Below are 14544 nucleotides of genomic sequence, written 5' to 3'. Positions count from 1 at the left end.
TCTAAAAAATCCAGGTAGAGAAAATATATATATATATAAATAAAAGGTGTTTTCACAGGGTTTATAGAACACCCAAATCCGGGTTTTTCATTGTTTTAAGAGGAGTGAGCGTGTTTTTGAAGAAAAAATGGAGTTTTGAAGAAATGGGTGGCCAAAATCTCCCAATTTGAGATAGTGGTAGAATTAAAAACATGGGAAAATCCCATGGGATTTTGGATGGTGTGGAGCGGAACAACATGGTTCCAAAAATGAGTTGTAATGGTAATCAGAGGCTTTAATAGAAACAAATGGCCGTTCCATTGTATATATATATGTATAATTTAGTTGTAATGAAATTCCAGGATAACAATGGAACCTTTGTCTTTTCTATTGGATATAATGTTTTAGAAGCCAATGATGAACGAGTATAAAAAAGATTTGATGGAAATATAAACAAAATGCACATACGATGATCAAACAATCATATATTAATTTCAAACACCTGGGGAAAAAGGATAGTTAAAAGTTTTAGGTGAATATCATTAATAATAATAATAATTCAAAGTAAACTAATAAATGAATCAATCCAAATTAGAATAATTACGGTGGTTAGTAGTATTTGAATATGTATGTATGATTATCTACATAGAATCTTTAGGTTTAGTTGGAGCTTGGGCTGGAGGTGGAGGTGGAGAAAGAGGAGGGTTCTGGGGGTGTTCATCGGAAGGGAAATATTGAGGAGGTGGTGGGCATCCAGGAGGATAGTAACCTGGACCTTGACTTCCAGGAGGATAGTAACCTGGAGGAGGTAGTGGATACCCAGAGGCGGCGTAACCTGGGGGAGGTGATTGCTGTGGGTTGGCAGGGTAAGCAGGCATATATGGTGGTGGATATGCACAACCATAAGGCGGCTGTTGCTGCTGCCATTGTCCTTGCTGTTGTGCAGGTGGATACTGCCCAGGTGGATACTGCCCAGGTGGAAGTAGTGGTTGTTGTACAGGTGGAAGTTGCCCAGGTGGTAGCCCCAGTGGTTGTCTTACTGTTGGAGGCACTGCCTGATCAAACCGTGACATCTCTTGCACTGCAGGAACCATCATTACACCAGGATCGCCCCATGGGATACTATGCCTGTGGTGTAGTTCAAGCTTGTGCTGAGTCTGCATTATTTTTATAATGTATAGTTAGATTTGAATTTTATTATAAGGGTTTATCTGGCAGGCTTGGACATTTTCTTTATGTTCTCATTAGTGTAGAAAACTATTTTACAAGCACTCGGTTAAAATTATTCCATACCTGCATACAAGCGCAGACTCTGAAAATCAAAACAAAACAAAACACAATCAAAACACAATTGATTAAATTTAGAACAAGGCACTTAAAAGAGTGCGTTTTGAATAAACGTCTTACGTGCAATAAACGAGATCAGAAATACAAGTAAGAATCTCTGCGAGATCCTCAAGTTCCGAATTCCCAGTAAGACACGCTACCAGATGACATATGCATGCAATTTCTGCAAGAATGACCATAAATGCCTACATAACACGTTAGACATATATTAGAATACAAGGCCAAGAACAAAAAAGGCCAAGTAAATCTAATTATGGATAGATTACAATGAGGCAGTTGTCACATTTTGTGGTCTTTATATTGTACTCATCTTGAATAAGATAGCGAGTGGATTGAACTGAACTGGAGAAGCAACAGCTGACCTAAAATCAATGGAAATAGAACCAAACTCACTAATTAATATATATTGTTAAATCCCAAAGACAAGAAAGAGTGAATGAGATGGTAAAAGAGTTGCTGTAAATCTAAACCTCCATGCAGAGACAGAACGTTGGACATTTATTCTCCTGACACTTACCGCTGCACGGCATGTAACCCGCACAACATTGGTACCTAAAATAGTAATTAAAATAGCAAGAGTGGGAGGCAAAATTTAGTTGTAAATTCTTGTTTGGAGATGATATTAGAGGTATACATGTTGAAGGTGTTAAGCCCTTTATACCTTGACATTTCGTTGTGGAGTGCTCGCTTCCGCAGGGCAAATGAAATGCAATTGGGACTGCCGTTGAGGAAACATGGAGATGGAGTTATTACTTAATTATAGTTAGCTCACCACTAAAATTCAAAATTACTTCTGTTTATGACATTGATTAATTTGGTTCTAATTTTGATTCAGTCATTAATTGCATGGCTCTATGTTTATTTTTAACCTTATTCTAAGCAAATTAATTATGTCCTATCTTGAAGTAAATAAATTCAAAAAAAAAAAAAATCATCACCAATGCTATTATATATATATGATAAACAAGGTTAAAATTTATGAATAAATTGTTCTAAAATGCTAAGATCAATGCTTAGATATATGATCAATAGGTTATCAGAATTGAATGTAATCAAATCTCAAACTTATTGAAAAGAAGAGAATAGCACTTTAGGCCTTAAAAAACTCACCAGCACGATGCAAGTAGGCAGTCTGCTTATTCAAGGAAAAGAAAAATGCAATCAGATTTATCCGGTAATAATAAAAGATTAACAAATTACTTCAAGAAATAAACTTTAAGGCAGCAACCGCACATATTAAAATGACCCAACTCTCGGATTTGACTTGTTTGATTTAATAACATTGAGAGTATAAGTTTCTTTTTATATATAAAATACAACCTTGAATGACACTATATTATATGTCCTCCCCTTTTATTCCTTGTTTCAAAAACAATCACATTGAAGCCGCCAGGACGGAGAATTCAAACGTTCATTTTCTCCTCCTCCTGGGGAAGGAACATAAAATGAATAGAAAGAAAAATTAAAAAAGAGTAAAAATGTTTACAGCGACAATCTGTTTTCATGGTATCCATGAGACTAGTCTGCCAGAGAGTCATATAGTCCTTACGGACTGCCAGCCTTTCAGCCCTTTCGCCGATCCCCATCCCCATTGTTTTCTAAAATCGATAAAGGGAATTGAAAAAAAAAAGAAAGAAAAAGAAAACAAATAAACTACAATATACAAAAAGATTTAAATGGCTTTCCGGGCTGTGAATTCGATCGTGTTATGTTTTTTTGCGGTTGCGGATCGTGATTAATTGCGGTCAAATTAGTTGTGAATATCAATGACCGATCGAACCGGAACCGCAAAACAACGACCGGAACCTAATGTTACGGCCACTAATAAAATCCTTGTCTGATAGAAGCAAAAAACCACCGGTAATGCAACAATGATGCCTATTCCCGAATGAAATATATAGGTATAAGAAATTAAGAGAGAGAGAGAAACTAAGGGATAAGAAAAGCACAACTGGCGCGAAGCTAGAGGGCAAAAGAAGGCCGTTTGAAACGGAAGCATCCAACTTAAGAAATTCATACTGTTTTTCCTAATTCAGATACATTCTTTTATTTGTTTTATTTAGAACTTTATTTTTTGACACGAAATGTTAATTGTTATAGGAAAGTAAATACAAATTTTTCTCTAGGTTGCCCTGCGTCTAACACCTGCCATTATTTTTCTCTAGGTTGCCCCGCGTCTAACACCTACCATTTCTTCTCTTCCTCTCCTCCTCCTTTATATAAAGTAAATACAATGTGGTTTTCATCTTTCTATTATACTCTCTAATTTAATTTAAAATAAAGTTGTAATATAATTAGTTAGTTTAAATCGTTCATATTGTAATAATTTTAGTTAAAATGTTGAAGTGAATTTTTCTTTAAAATTTTCATTTCAAATAAAAAAATCTATATTATAACATGATCTGTCAGAAGATAATTAAGCTATGCATGCAGTAGAGTAGCTGATTTTAAAGAAAAATTCCATGTCACTATTTTAATTGAAATACTAAAAGTGTTATTTATTTAAAATAATTAATAACTAATAACATTATAAAAGTGGAGAGAATAAATTATGTTAAAATTAAATTAGATGGAATTAATCTTTAATTTAATGATAACAAAGAGATCAAACACTAACTCGACCAAGAAAGAAAAGGAAAAGAAAGTAAAAAAATGGACAAATTGATAAAAGAGAAAAATAAACATAAAGTTTGTGTTATTATTTTATTTATAAAATATTATATATTTATTATAAACTTAGAATTTTAACCTGTTACTGATTATTTTATATTTTTAAATTATATTTAAATTGGTTTCCAACTTAAATTTAGAAAATTTTCTATTTATGTGTTTGCTTTATATTTGCATAATAAGTTATTATAATTCAATTTATAGAAAATATTCATACTTTTGTTTTCGTGACTCTTAATATAAAATTTTACACATTAATAATTTTTATATAGATTTTAATATAAACGTTTGCATAATAACTTATCATGATCAATCTTTCTCTATAATGGGTTAGTGTAACGACTCGATTTTTAGTGGTATCAAAAATTGCGATTCGGTATCTCATTTCCATAAACCGAGTCTATAAATATTAAAAAATATATTTACTGAGTTAGTGTATAGGTGAATTGGAATTTGGAGATTTAGCAGAAATTATAGTTAATTAAGGCTCAAGGACTAAATTGTAAAATTTTAATCACTTTATATTTTTAATTAGGAAATGGCTTGGGGACTTAAATTGTAATTAGTCAAAGCTATAAAATGATAATTAGACCCTTTATAAATAGGAGATTGTGGGCGACAATGATGCTCGTTGATTAATTAAGTAAAGTAAGGTTAATTATGATTAAAACATAGTTAATTAAACTAATTAAAACTTAATCTAAGTATATATATGTAAAATAAGTGGAAGGAGAGATGAAATATCATCTTCTCCAACTGGCCAAGCAAAGAAACAAGAAAGGAGGATGTCATTTTTAAGGGTTCCAAGCTTTTGGCCTTTAATTCAAGTAAGTCCTTGACCCTAACCATTTTTCTTTGATTTTTATGAAAACTGAATCATGGGAGCTTGATCTAGCTAACTCATGTACTAATTTGTAAAACTGCTAAAGTTTTAGAAAGTTTTCATTATTGATTTCTTGAATAATTAGGTGTGACATTGATAGAAATCAAGCTTAGATAAAGAAAACAACTAAATTGTAAAGCTTAATTATTGATTTTGTATATTAGGGACCAAATTAAATAAAATGTAAAACTTTTATGAAATTTGGGTACGAATAGAAAGTAAAAGGTCCTTAATGAATATATGTGAAATCGAATTTCAATCCGAAGCTCTAAATGGAAAGTTATGTTTGTCCTGAATTTAGGGACTAAATTGAATAAATTGTCAAATATGCTTAATATTTTATTTGATTGTGATTTGAATGAAAATTGATGGTATTATATGTTTTGTGATTATATTTAGCTAACATTGACGCGGAACCATCGAAAGGGAAAGAAAAATTGAAAGTTGTCGACAAGTAGCTCAAAAATTTGGTTTGTATTTCTATGATTCAGGAGCAATTAAATTACTGCATATTCATGTCATTTTGCATTATATAAAATTGAGGTGAGTTTTTATTGGTTATTTGAATTGAATTGCTATGGTTGACATTGAATATCGAGACAGAGACTAAATTGAATAAAATAGAAAGTTGTATGATTTACTTGATATGTGATCATTGATAAAATTGGGTTGATGCGTGTTATAAATGTTATGAAATTGTGAAATGTTGATAAATTGTGAATACTGGAATGTAAATTGATTTGTATAATGAATCGAAAATTGGTTACCTTATTAGTTAGTTGGATCGAGTTGGATATAGTTGGCATGCCATAGGGTTAGGATATTGATTGAGGACCATCCTTGGCGAGCAACCAAGGGTGGTAGATTATACATGTTAAGTCATCGTTGTCGAGCAACCAATGGTGGTAATAGATACATGTATAACATTATCGTTTCTGGGTAACCTGGGGTGACTGATCCGCGTATCCATTCTAAGTTTGTGTCTGGTTAATAGGGTTATAAAGACTCGCATTGGCTAAATGATATATTAAATGAAATGATATTGAATTGTGAAATATGACAACATGCGAAAGATCGTAAAAAACAAATTGAAAACTATCCTTGAGGGCTGATTGAATATGAATGAGATAATAGGCTAAAGAATGGTTGATTGTTGTTATGCAATTGGATATACATATGCTTATAGAAGAAAATATGAAATGTATTACTATTATGTGATATGAATGTGATAAGGTAAATTAGGTACACATATAGTTTATTGATATGTAATATAATATCCCGATTTTGGGCCTAGTCGAAATAGTGGTTTTGGGACCACAAATCCAAGGAGGAAAAAAACTATTTTTATTATATTTTTATGGTCTATGGTTTTACAAAATTATTTCATGAAAATTTCGTTCGAAAATTTCAAAGTTTGGGCACTCAATTTAGTCAAAAGGACTAAATTGTAAAAAGTGTAAAAGTTGAGTTCTACATGTTAGAGGTGTCCAATTGTTATAAAATTTTAAATTGGAGGTCCTTAAATGGTAATTATACCATTGGTTAATTTCTTGGACAAAATGGACATGAAATAGGTGAAATAGAATATTTTTAAGTTAGGGGCACTTTGGTAATTTAGTAATTAAAATTAATTAAAAACAAAATTAAAAGCCAATTTTTGTCCATCTTCAACCCCAATGCCGAATTTCACAAGGGGAAACCATGGCTAGGGTTTTTCAAGCTTCCAAACTCGATTGTAAGTCCGTTCTAGCCCCGTTTTTGATATATTTTTTTACATTTTTGAGATCCTCGTAACTCGGTTTAGCTATTTCTACCATTATTTTGAGCTAGGGTTTGTGTTTAAAAATTTATCCATGGATTACATACATGTGTTTTGATGTTTTATGGAAGAATATGAAAGTTTGAAGTGTGATAAACTACTTTTACTAAGTGATTTTTGATGAAATTTCATAAAATGATCTATTTGTAAAAGTTGTAAAATATGTGTAGAAAATGTAATTTAGTGAAAAATTTAGGCTTCTATAAGAGGGAATATGAATCGGCTAGGCTTGGGTATTGAGAAAAATGGATGCATTTCATTTTACGAGCCTAGGGGAAAATTTGTAAATATGTGAAACTTTAGGGGCAAAAATGTAAATTTTTCATAATATGATTTTTGGACTGATTTGAATAGTATAATAATTTAATAAGTTGAATGTGATATTATAGATCAAGAAAAACGAAGTTCGGACTTAGAATGGGGGAAAAACGAGTATTGGACGATTTGGTCCTTTTCGCCATTTTAGGTCGAGGTAAGTTCGTATGTTAATAAACGTTATTGATTTATGTTAATTAAGCAATATTATTATATATTTGATTAAATTTTGAAAATTAAAGTAAATGTTCGAATTGAGTAAAAACATAGGATCGATCACGATTGTTGCGTATTGTAATATGAATTGACGGTAAAAGACCATGGCAATGTGCTAAGTGAAATAAGTGATTTGCATGTAAGACCATATCTAGGATATGACATTGTACTAAGTGAAATAAGATCATAGCATCTAAGTGAAATAAGTCCATGGCAATGTGCTAAGTGAAATAAGTCCATGGCATCTAAGCGAAATAAGTCCATGGCATGGTGCAAAGTGAGAAATTTCCCGGTTGAAACTTAGGAATGAAACCTAAGATGGATCTTATTATTATTATCTGAATTGTATGATAAATATTTGACTTGTTCTTAATTATGTGTTCTTAATTCTTGTTTTGATATTCCAGGATATTGATTCAAATTAAGCTCTTATTTAGAGGAGGAATAGACCCTGTCCAAGAGTAAATTTATCATAATTAAGCGGAGTTGATTGCACGTCTAGATATAGGGTGATAAGATTTTTCCGGATTAGGGTGAAACTTAATAAGGGAATCCATATATCGAGTTAATGCACTTCTAGGGTGTTAATTAGAAAGAGATTTCAATTATTCAACCTAGGGTTAGACGTTATTAGTCTCAAGAGAGATAATAATATAACTTAGGGATTTCTACAAATCAAGTCAAATGAATAAATCGTCTGATTCAGAGTCAAATAACAAGTGAAGTCTAGGTGGATTTTTCCTTAGGTATTGTCTTAATCAATCGAATTTTCCCAAAAGCATTTTCCCAAATTTTCTTTCTGTGCATTCTTAATTAATAATTAGTTTAGAAAACCAAACCTCTTAATTTTTAGGCTAGATAATAAAAAGGAAGTAAATACTAGTACTCGTAGTTCCTTTGGGTTCGACAATCCGGTCTTGCTGAACTATACTACTGTTCGATAGGTACACTTGTCTTAATCGTGATAATAAGTTAGTCTCAAGAACGATTCTTTCATAAATCTTTAAAACCTGTCACGAATACCACGTATCAAGTTTTTTGCGCCGTTGCCGGGGAACTAGGATATTAGGAACACTCGATTTTTATTACTTTAGCCATTTTGCTTTTATTGCAATTTAAATTTTTATTTTCTTTTCTAATTCTTCATTTATTTTCTTCTGACAATTTTTTCTAGTTTATGACCAGAAGAAACCCATCAGGACCGTTACTGTTTGATAGTGAGTTCGATTGCACAGTTCGCAGAAATCAAAGAGAAATAAGGCGGAGCTTACGATACACAGAGGAAGAGCAAGAGGACGATACTTCAACCACAACCGAGGAGATGGCTGAAAACCAAGAAAATCCGCTATCTTCTGCGATTGCTGTTAATTAGAATCCTGCTCCGCGCACTATGTATGATTATGCTAAACCTTCTTTGATAGGAACTGAATCGGGCATTGTTAGACTTGCTGTAGCTGTAAATACTTTTGAACTGAAACCTAACACAATTCAAATGATACAACAATTTGTTTAGTTTGATGGTTTGCAGGACAAGGATCCCAATACTCACTTGGCAAATTTCTTAGAGTTTTGTGACACTTTTAAAATCAATGGCGTTTCTGATAACACCATTCACCTTTGGTTGTTTCCCTTTTCATTGAGAAATAAGGCTAAACAGTGGTTGAACTCGTTGCCACGAGGATCAATCACTACTTGGGAACAAATGACCTAAAAGTTTGTATTAAAATATTTTTTGCAGGCTAAAACGGCTAAATTACGTAATGATATATCTTCTTTTGTGCAGATGGATTTAGAAACACTCTACGATGCATGGGAGAGATACAAGGACCTCTTGAGAAGATGCCCTCACCATCGGTTGCCACTCTGGTTACAGGTTCAAACCTTTCATAATGGCCTGAATCCTTCGACTCGGTAGATGGTTGACGTAGCTGCTGGCGGAACCATCAATAATAAGATACCTGAAGATGCCTATGAATTTATAGAGGAGATGTCACTGAATAACTATCAGTGGCAAGTCATGAGGACAAAGCCAACAAAAACAGCCGGTGTTTATAACATCGATTCGGTCACCATGCTCTCTAATCAGGTAGAACTCTTGAATAAGAAAATTGATGGTTTCCTTAGTTCTTCACATGTTCACCCAGTAATGCAGTGCGAAGCAAGTGGAGGTGGATCAAGCAGTTCAGAATACCCACCTCCAGGCTTCCAACAACCACCCTACCAACAAGAGAAAAAGCCGAACCTTGAGGAGATGCTAACAAAATTCATCTCGGTGTCAGAAACTTGTTTTCAGCATACCGAGACAGCACTTAAGAATCAACAAGCGTCGATCCAAGAGCTCGAAACTCAGATAGGACAGCTCGCAAAATTAATATCTGAACGACCACAAGGTAGCCTGCTGAGTAACACTGAATCTAACTCAACGGAGCAGCTTAATGCAATTACCATTCAAGATAAGGAAGGGTTAGTTGCACCTGAACCAGAACCGAGGCAAGAAACTGTGGTAAGTAAAGGTAAAGGTGGGTGGACCACAATGACCAAAAATAAGTAAATAAAGAGTACAAACCACGTGTAACATACCCAAATGCGACAAGGAAAGACCACTCAGACGAACAATTCGGTAAATTCCTTAAATTTTTAAAGAAATTACATATTAACTTACTGTTTATTGAAGCTCTTTCGCAGATGCCAAACGCAGTCAAATTCTTAAAGGAGCTTTTAACAAATAAACAGAAGTTGGATGGGGTGTCGCATGTAGAACTAAATACGGTTTGCTCAGCCATACTACAGAATAAGCTGGCCAACAAATTAAAAGATCCGGGGAGTTTTACGATTCCTTGTTTAATTGGTAGCTTAGATGTTAATAATGCTTTGGCTGATTTAGGGGCTATTATCAATGTCATGCCTTATAAAATGTTTAAACAACTAGGTCTTGGGAAACCCAAACAAACTAGGATGAGTATTCAATTAGCCGATAAAACAATCAGATTTCCTAGAGGTATTATTGAAGATGTACTCGTTAAAATTGACAAATTTATATTCCAGTTGATTTCGTTGTTCTAGACATAAAGGAAGATAGTAACGTTCTTTTAATTTTAGGGAGGCCCTTTTTAGCAACTGCTAGAACAACAATTGATGGTAGCACAAGTGAACTCACACTTCGTGTGGGAGACGAAACATTCACCCTTCAAGCTCGTAATTCGAGTAACACATCAAAAATTAAAGGTGGTTGTATAAATCATACTATTAAAACTAATCATGTGGTAAAACCTTCCTGGAAGGAAACACGTTCAAAAAACACACCTGAGCCATGTTCGAGTAACGACAAAGGACCTATCTATGAAGAACGAAGGCTACAACTCGAGGAACTAGATGAATGGCGGACATATAAACCGAGGACACACGATAAACCAAAATCACGCCGTGACGAGTTCAATATCTCACCAAATCAACTTAAGGTTGGAGACAAAGTACTATTAGATGCAGCAAACCCTCGTATTGCCACTTCTGAACCTAACGGAGCAATCCCTCTTACGGTACTCAACATTTTCCCATATGGTACAGTAGAGGTAATTCATCCCAAATTCGGCACTTTTAAGGTAAACAGTACTCGTCTTAAACCTTATTTTGATAAAATTGATAATAGGGATGAAGAGTGTGAACTCCACGCCCCATTATGACCATGCAACAGAAAGGTAAGCTGAGCTTAGACTATAAATAAACGCTTCTCGGGAGGCAACCCGAACACTGATGACGTTAACTTCTTTAAAATTTTAGTTTTTAACATCTAATCACTAACTAAGTCATTGATACATAGGTTTTCTAATCCATACGGCCAGGCACACGGGCGTGCCTTAGGCCTGCTCACACTACTAGACAAGACGTGGTCGTGCAATACGGCAGTGTGAAAACAAGGAAAATTATTTTACTTAACACGGGATGCGATAAGTTGCCACAGTTGTGCGACGTGGCCATGGACGAGTCTGTCAAACCAACACGGGAGTGCGATACGCTCGTGTCTATAAATCGTGTTTGAAACTGAGAATTTAGCACGGGCGTACGACACGCTCGTGCTCATCAACCGTGCTTAAGACTGATAAAATACCACTGGCGTAGACATCCATACACGGGCGTGGGAGAAATGAATGAAGTAGAACACAGTCGTGCGACACGGCCGTGTGTACCTACACGCCCAAGGAACACATGCATGGGCCGAATGCCAAATGTGCCCAAATTTAAAAAATTGCGAAACACACGGACAAAAGTTAGGGCACACGGGCGTGCCCCAAGGCTGTGTGCCCCAAAATCTATATAAACCACTCATTATTCATTACCCCCTTTCTAAAATTCCCTAGCCCTAGCCACTGCAACTTCACACGCTCTACCTGCCACACCCATGCGCTGACGACAGCACCACCTTCGACGACCCAAAGCTCTTCCCTCTTACGTTTGTTCATTTTTTTTCCTCTATTCTCTTCATTCTTTTACTTATTTCATGATATTTTTTTTTATTTTGAGTAAATAATCATAGTTATAATGATAGAATACTTATGCTCTTTGTTAAGAAATTTGCCATGTTAGTCAATACATTTTGCTGCATTCATCCATTTTTCTTGTTTCCATAGATTTCATGCTTACCCACACCAGATTTTGTACTTATCAAAACCACATGCATTCATTCACTAGATATTTCCGTTAGCATCACTCTCATAGTCCTATTCATAGTAATGACTTAATATATCTGATTGAGTTATTTTTTTGGCATAGTTGTTCTTTAGTACATGACTTCTATGAAGTATCTCTATTAGTCGTACCATGCATATTTTTCCATGCTATTGTTAGGGAGTAATTTTTTTTTATTTTGTCTTGCCATTGCAGGTATACTATATCAACCTCACGTGGCAAGAAGATCACCGTCCCCACTTCGAAGAAAATGAAAGGAGCAACGTCATCCTCGGGTCCAACCGCTGAGATCCGTCACCCTTTCCTCTAGTTTCCCTTGGGACCCCAGGAGGAACTATTTTAGATATTACGGGCCCGAGCCCTAGGTGTGGGCTGCTGCATTAACTGGGCCGCACTTGAACAAATTCAAATGGCTGACACGGTCTGAGCCCTTCTGACGACTGACCCGTGGTGGCTCTTCTTTGAGATCATCAAGCCAACGTACCTCGAGCTCACAATGGAACTCTGCTCGACCTTCCATCTTCAAGTCGTCGTGACAAACTTCGACGATCCTGGAACGGTCTAGTTTCGCCTTGGTGGTCTAGTGTGCCAGTTGAGCATACCGGAGTTTGGAATTGCACTAGGGCTGTACATAGAGGAGTTCATGGACGACAATGAACTCGACACCCTCCATCGCCACATCCACTACTCTCCCTCAAAGTGCTGGAATGACCTGATCCCTGCTCGGCCACCTATGATCCTAGCCGCTTTAAGGCATCAGCCCTCACCCCATCCCTGTGATACCTACACGCCATCTTGTCCCATACTCTGACAGGAAGGTGAGAGAGCACTGGCATCGTCAACACTCACGACGTCTATTTCTTGTGGAGCATGAAGAACGAACACGTCTTCGACCTTGCCTATTTTATTGCCCTCACCATCCGCCATCAGACGGAGCGGCATAGGAGAAGAGTCATCTCTATTGGTCCCTATGTGACTCAATTGGCTTGGCACTTCGGGCTCCTCAAAACAGCGGCACAATCATCCTCCCTCACTCTCATCGGCCAGATGTCCCCACAGGGCATCTCGAGCATGCTACATATGAGGATGATCTAGAAACGACGTCGAACCTACCCTCTTCAGTACCTCCTCGTCCAGTCCACCGAGGAGGAGGACCCAGAGGACATTACTGATGATATCTCTTCATGTCATGAGGACCCACAGTCTCAGCCACTACCCATCCATCGTCCAGTTCATGTGGCGGCTTCATACTCTGACATCTCTGAGCGCCTTACTCAATTTGAGCAGCAGTGTTTTCAGCGCTTTGATCACATTAATGCTACTCTTCATCAGATTTGTCAGCACCTTCACATCTCATCACCACCACCACCTCGCGAACTATCTGGCGATGACGATGTTTAAAGACTTTTCATTTTTTATTTTTATTTCCACTTTTATCTTCATTTATCTTCTTTAAGTACTTTTTATTTTATTTTCCTTTAATATTATTTTAATTTTAGGTTCTATATTTTTTATTGAATAATTTATAGTTTCGACTATTTCATTTCGAGTAATTATGCTTCCTTGTATTTCCTAAAGAGTTCTTGATTTTATCACAGTTATAAAGAGCTCCAAAGCTCATCATCACTTAGGAACTAAAAACTCCACTGGAAAAGGTTCTCCACAATTACGATGTCCTGGTCGACCATGACCAGAGCGACTACCAGATATAATATTCTTTTGGTGCAGGACTTAGGAACTAATGAACCTCTACCACCACTGGAGTATCCTCCTCCAATCTTATCATTGCCTTGGCTGATTATTCTCCATAACTCCAATTCAAGGAGTCCATTCATCATTCAGGAAGTTTCACTTCTCTCCCTATCTTATGATCTTATATCTATATCGTCATGAATCTAACTTTGTACATTGAGGACAATGTATATCTTAAGTGTGGGGGGTTATTTATTTCATTATCAGAAAAATCCCTGAATTTTATCTTGTTCTCATATGATATTCTCATACCACTATTAGAATGAATTTTGATTAAGTTATGATTTTTATTGATATATCTTGAATTAAAACATAGGCATTTATGCATTGATCGTTTAAACTTTAAGACATTAGGGAATCAAGCATGATAAGTTGATTTTTGAGAATTAAAAATTTTTAGGTTGTTTCCCCAAGTTTAGATATTATCTTGAGTTGAAATTCACAAGTTTAAACATCAAAAAGCCATAATTTTTGTGAGATCTTGAGCCTTTAGAGCATATGTTATTTCTTTCATGCTCACTTTTATTATGAGTGCGTCAGTATTGATTTGTTATTCTAGAACTTGCTTGATTATGCATGTCAAGACCACACCATTTGATTTGATATGTCGAGATGATAAAGACACTTAGGTTTAACCCACTCACTCCACAATAGCCTACCTTCATAATTAACCCTTAGTGAACCCCTTTGAGCTTAACAAGCCATTAATTGATGTACCCTCAATATTAACCCATAACCCATTATTGTTGAAATCCACTAATTTGATCTATATTTTTGTCGAGGTTTGATTTGAATTAATTGCTTAGCTATGTTTTATTCTTCGTTGCAATAATTAAGTTCTATTTTATTTGACTGGTTCTAAAAAAAAAACAATACTTAC

General features: G+C 35.4%; 1 protein-coding gene and 1 non-coding gene across 2 annotated transcripts; both read right to left on the bottom strand.

The window, feature by feature from the left end:
* Positions 1-495: 495 nt before the first annotated feature.
* On the bottom strand, positions 496-3225 carry LOC108475399 (uncharacterized). The gene is made up of 8 exons (XM_017777365.2): positions 2813-3225; positions 2437-2458; positions 1988-2044; positions 1797-1878; positions 1593-1688; positions 1387-1511; positions 1273-1291; positions 496-1136 (listed from the first exon to the last, which is right to left on the bottom strand). Exons 1-8 carry the CDS (start codon positions 2916-2918, stop codon positions 621-623), a joined length of 1023 nt encoding a protein of 340 aa, XP_017632854.1. The 5' UTR covers positions 2919-3225; the 3' UTR covers positions 496-620.
* Positions 3226-8979: 5754 nt separating this feature from the next.
* LOC128295859 (small nucleolar RNA R71) lies at positions 8980-9086 on the bottom strand. Its single transcript, XR_008286408.1, has one exon. It is a non-coding gene; the product is annotated as a small nucleolar RNA R71 (small nucleolar RNA).
* Positions 9087-14544: the final 5458 nt, after the last annotated feature.

This window comes from Gossypium arboreum, chromosome 7 (genome assembly GCF_025698485.1).
Source record: "Gossypium arboreum isolate Shixiya-1 chromosome 7, ASM2569848v2, whole genome shotgun sequence".
NCBI classification, from domain to species: domain Eukaryota; kingdom Viridiplantae; phylum Streptophyta; class Magnoliopsida; order Malvales; family Malvaceae; genus Gossypium; species Gossypium arboreum.
The sequence above is the reverse complement of the archived record's forward strand: the minus strand, read 5'-3'. Positions and strand labels throughout refer to the sequence as shown.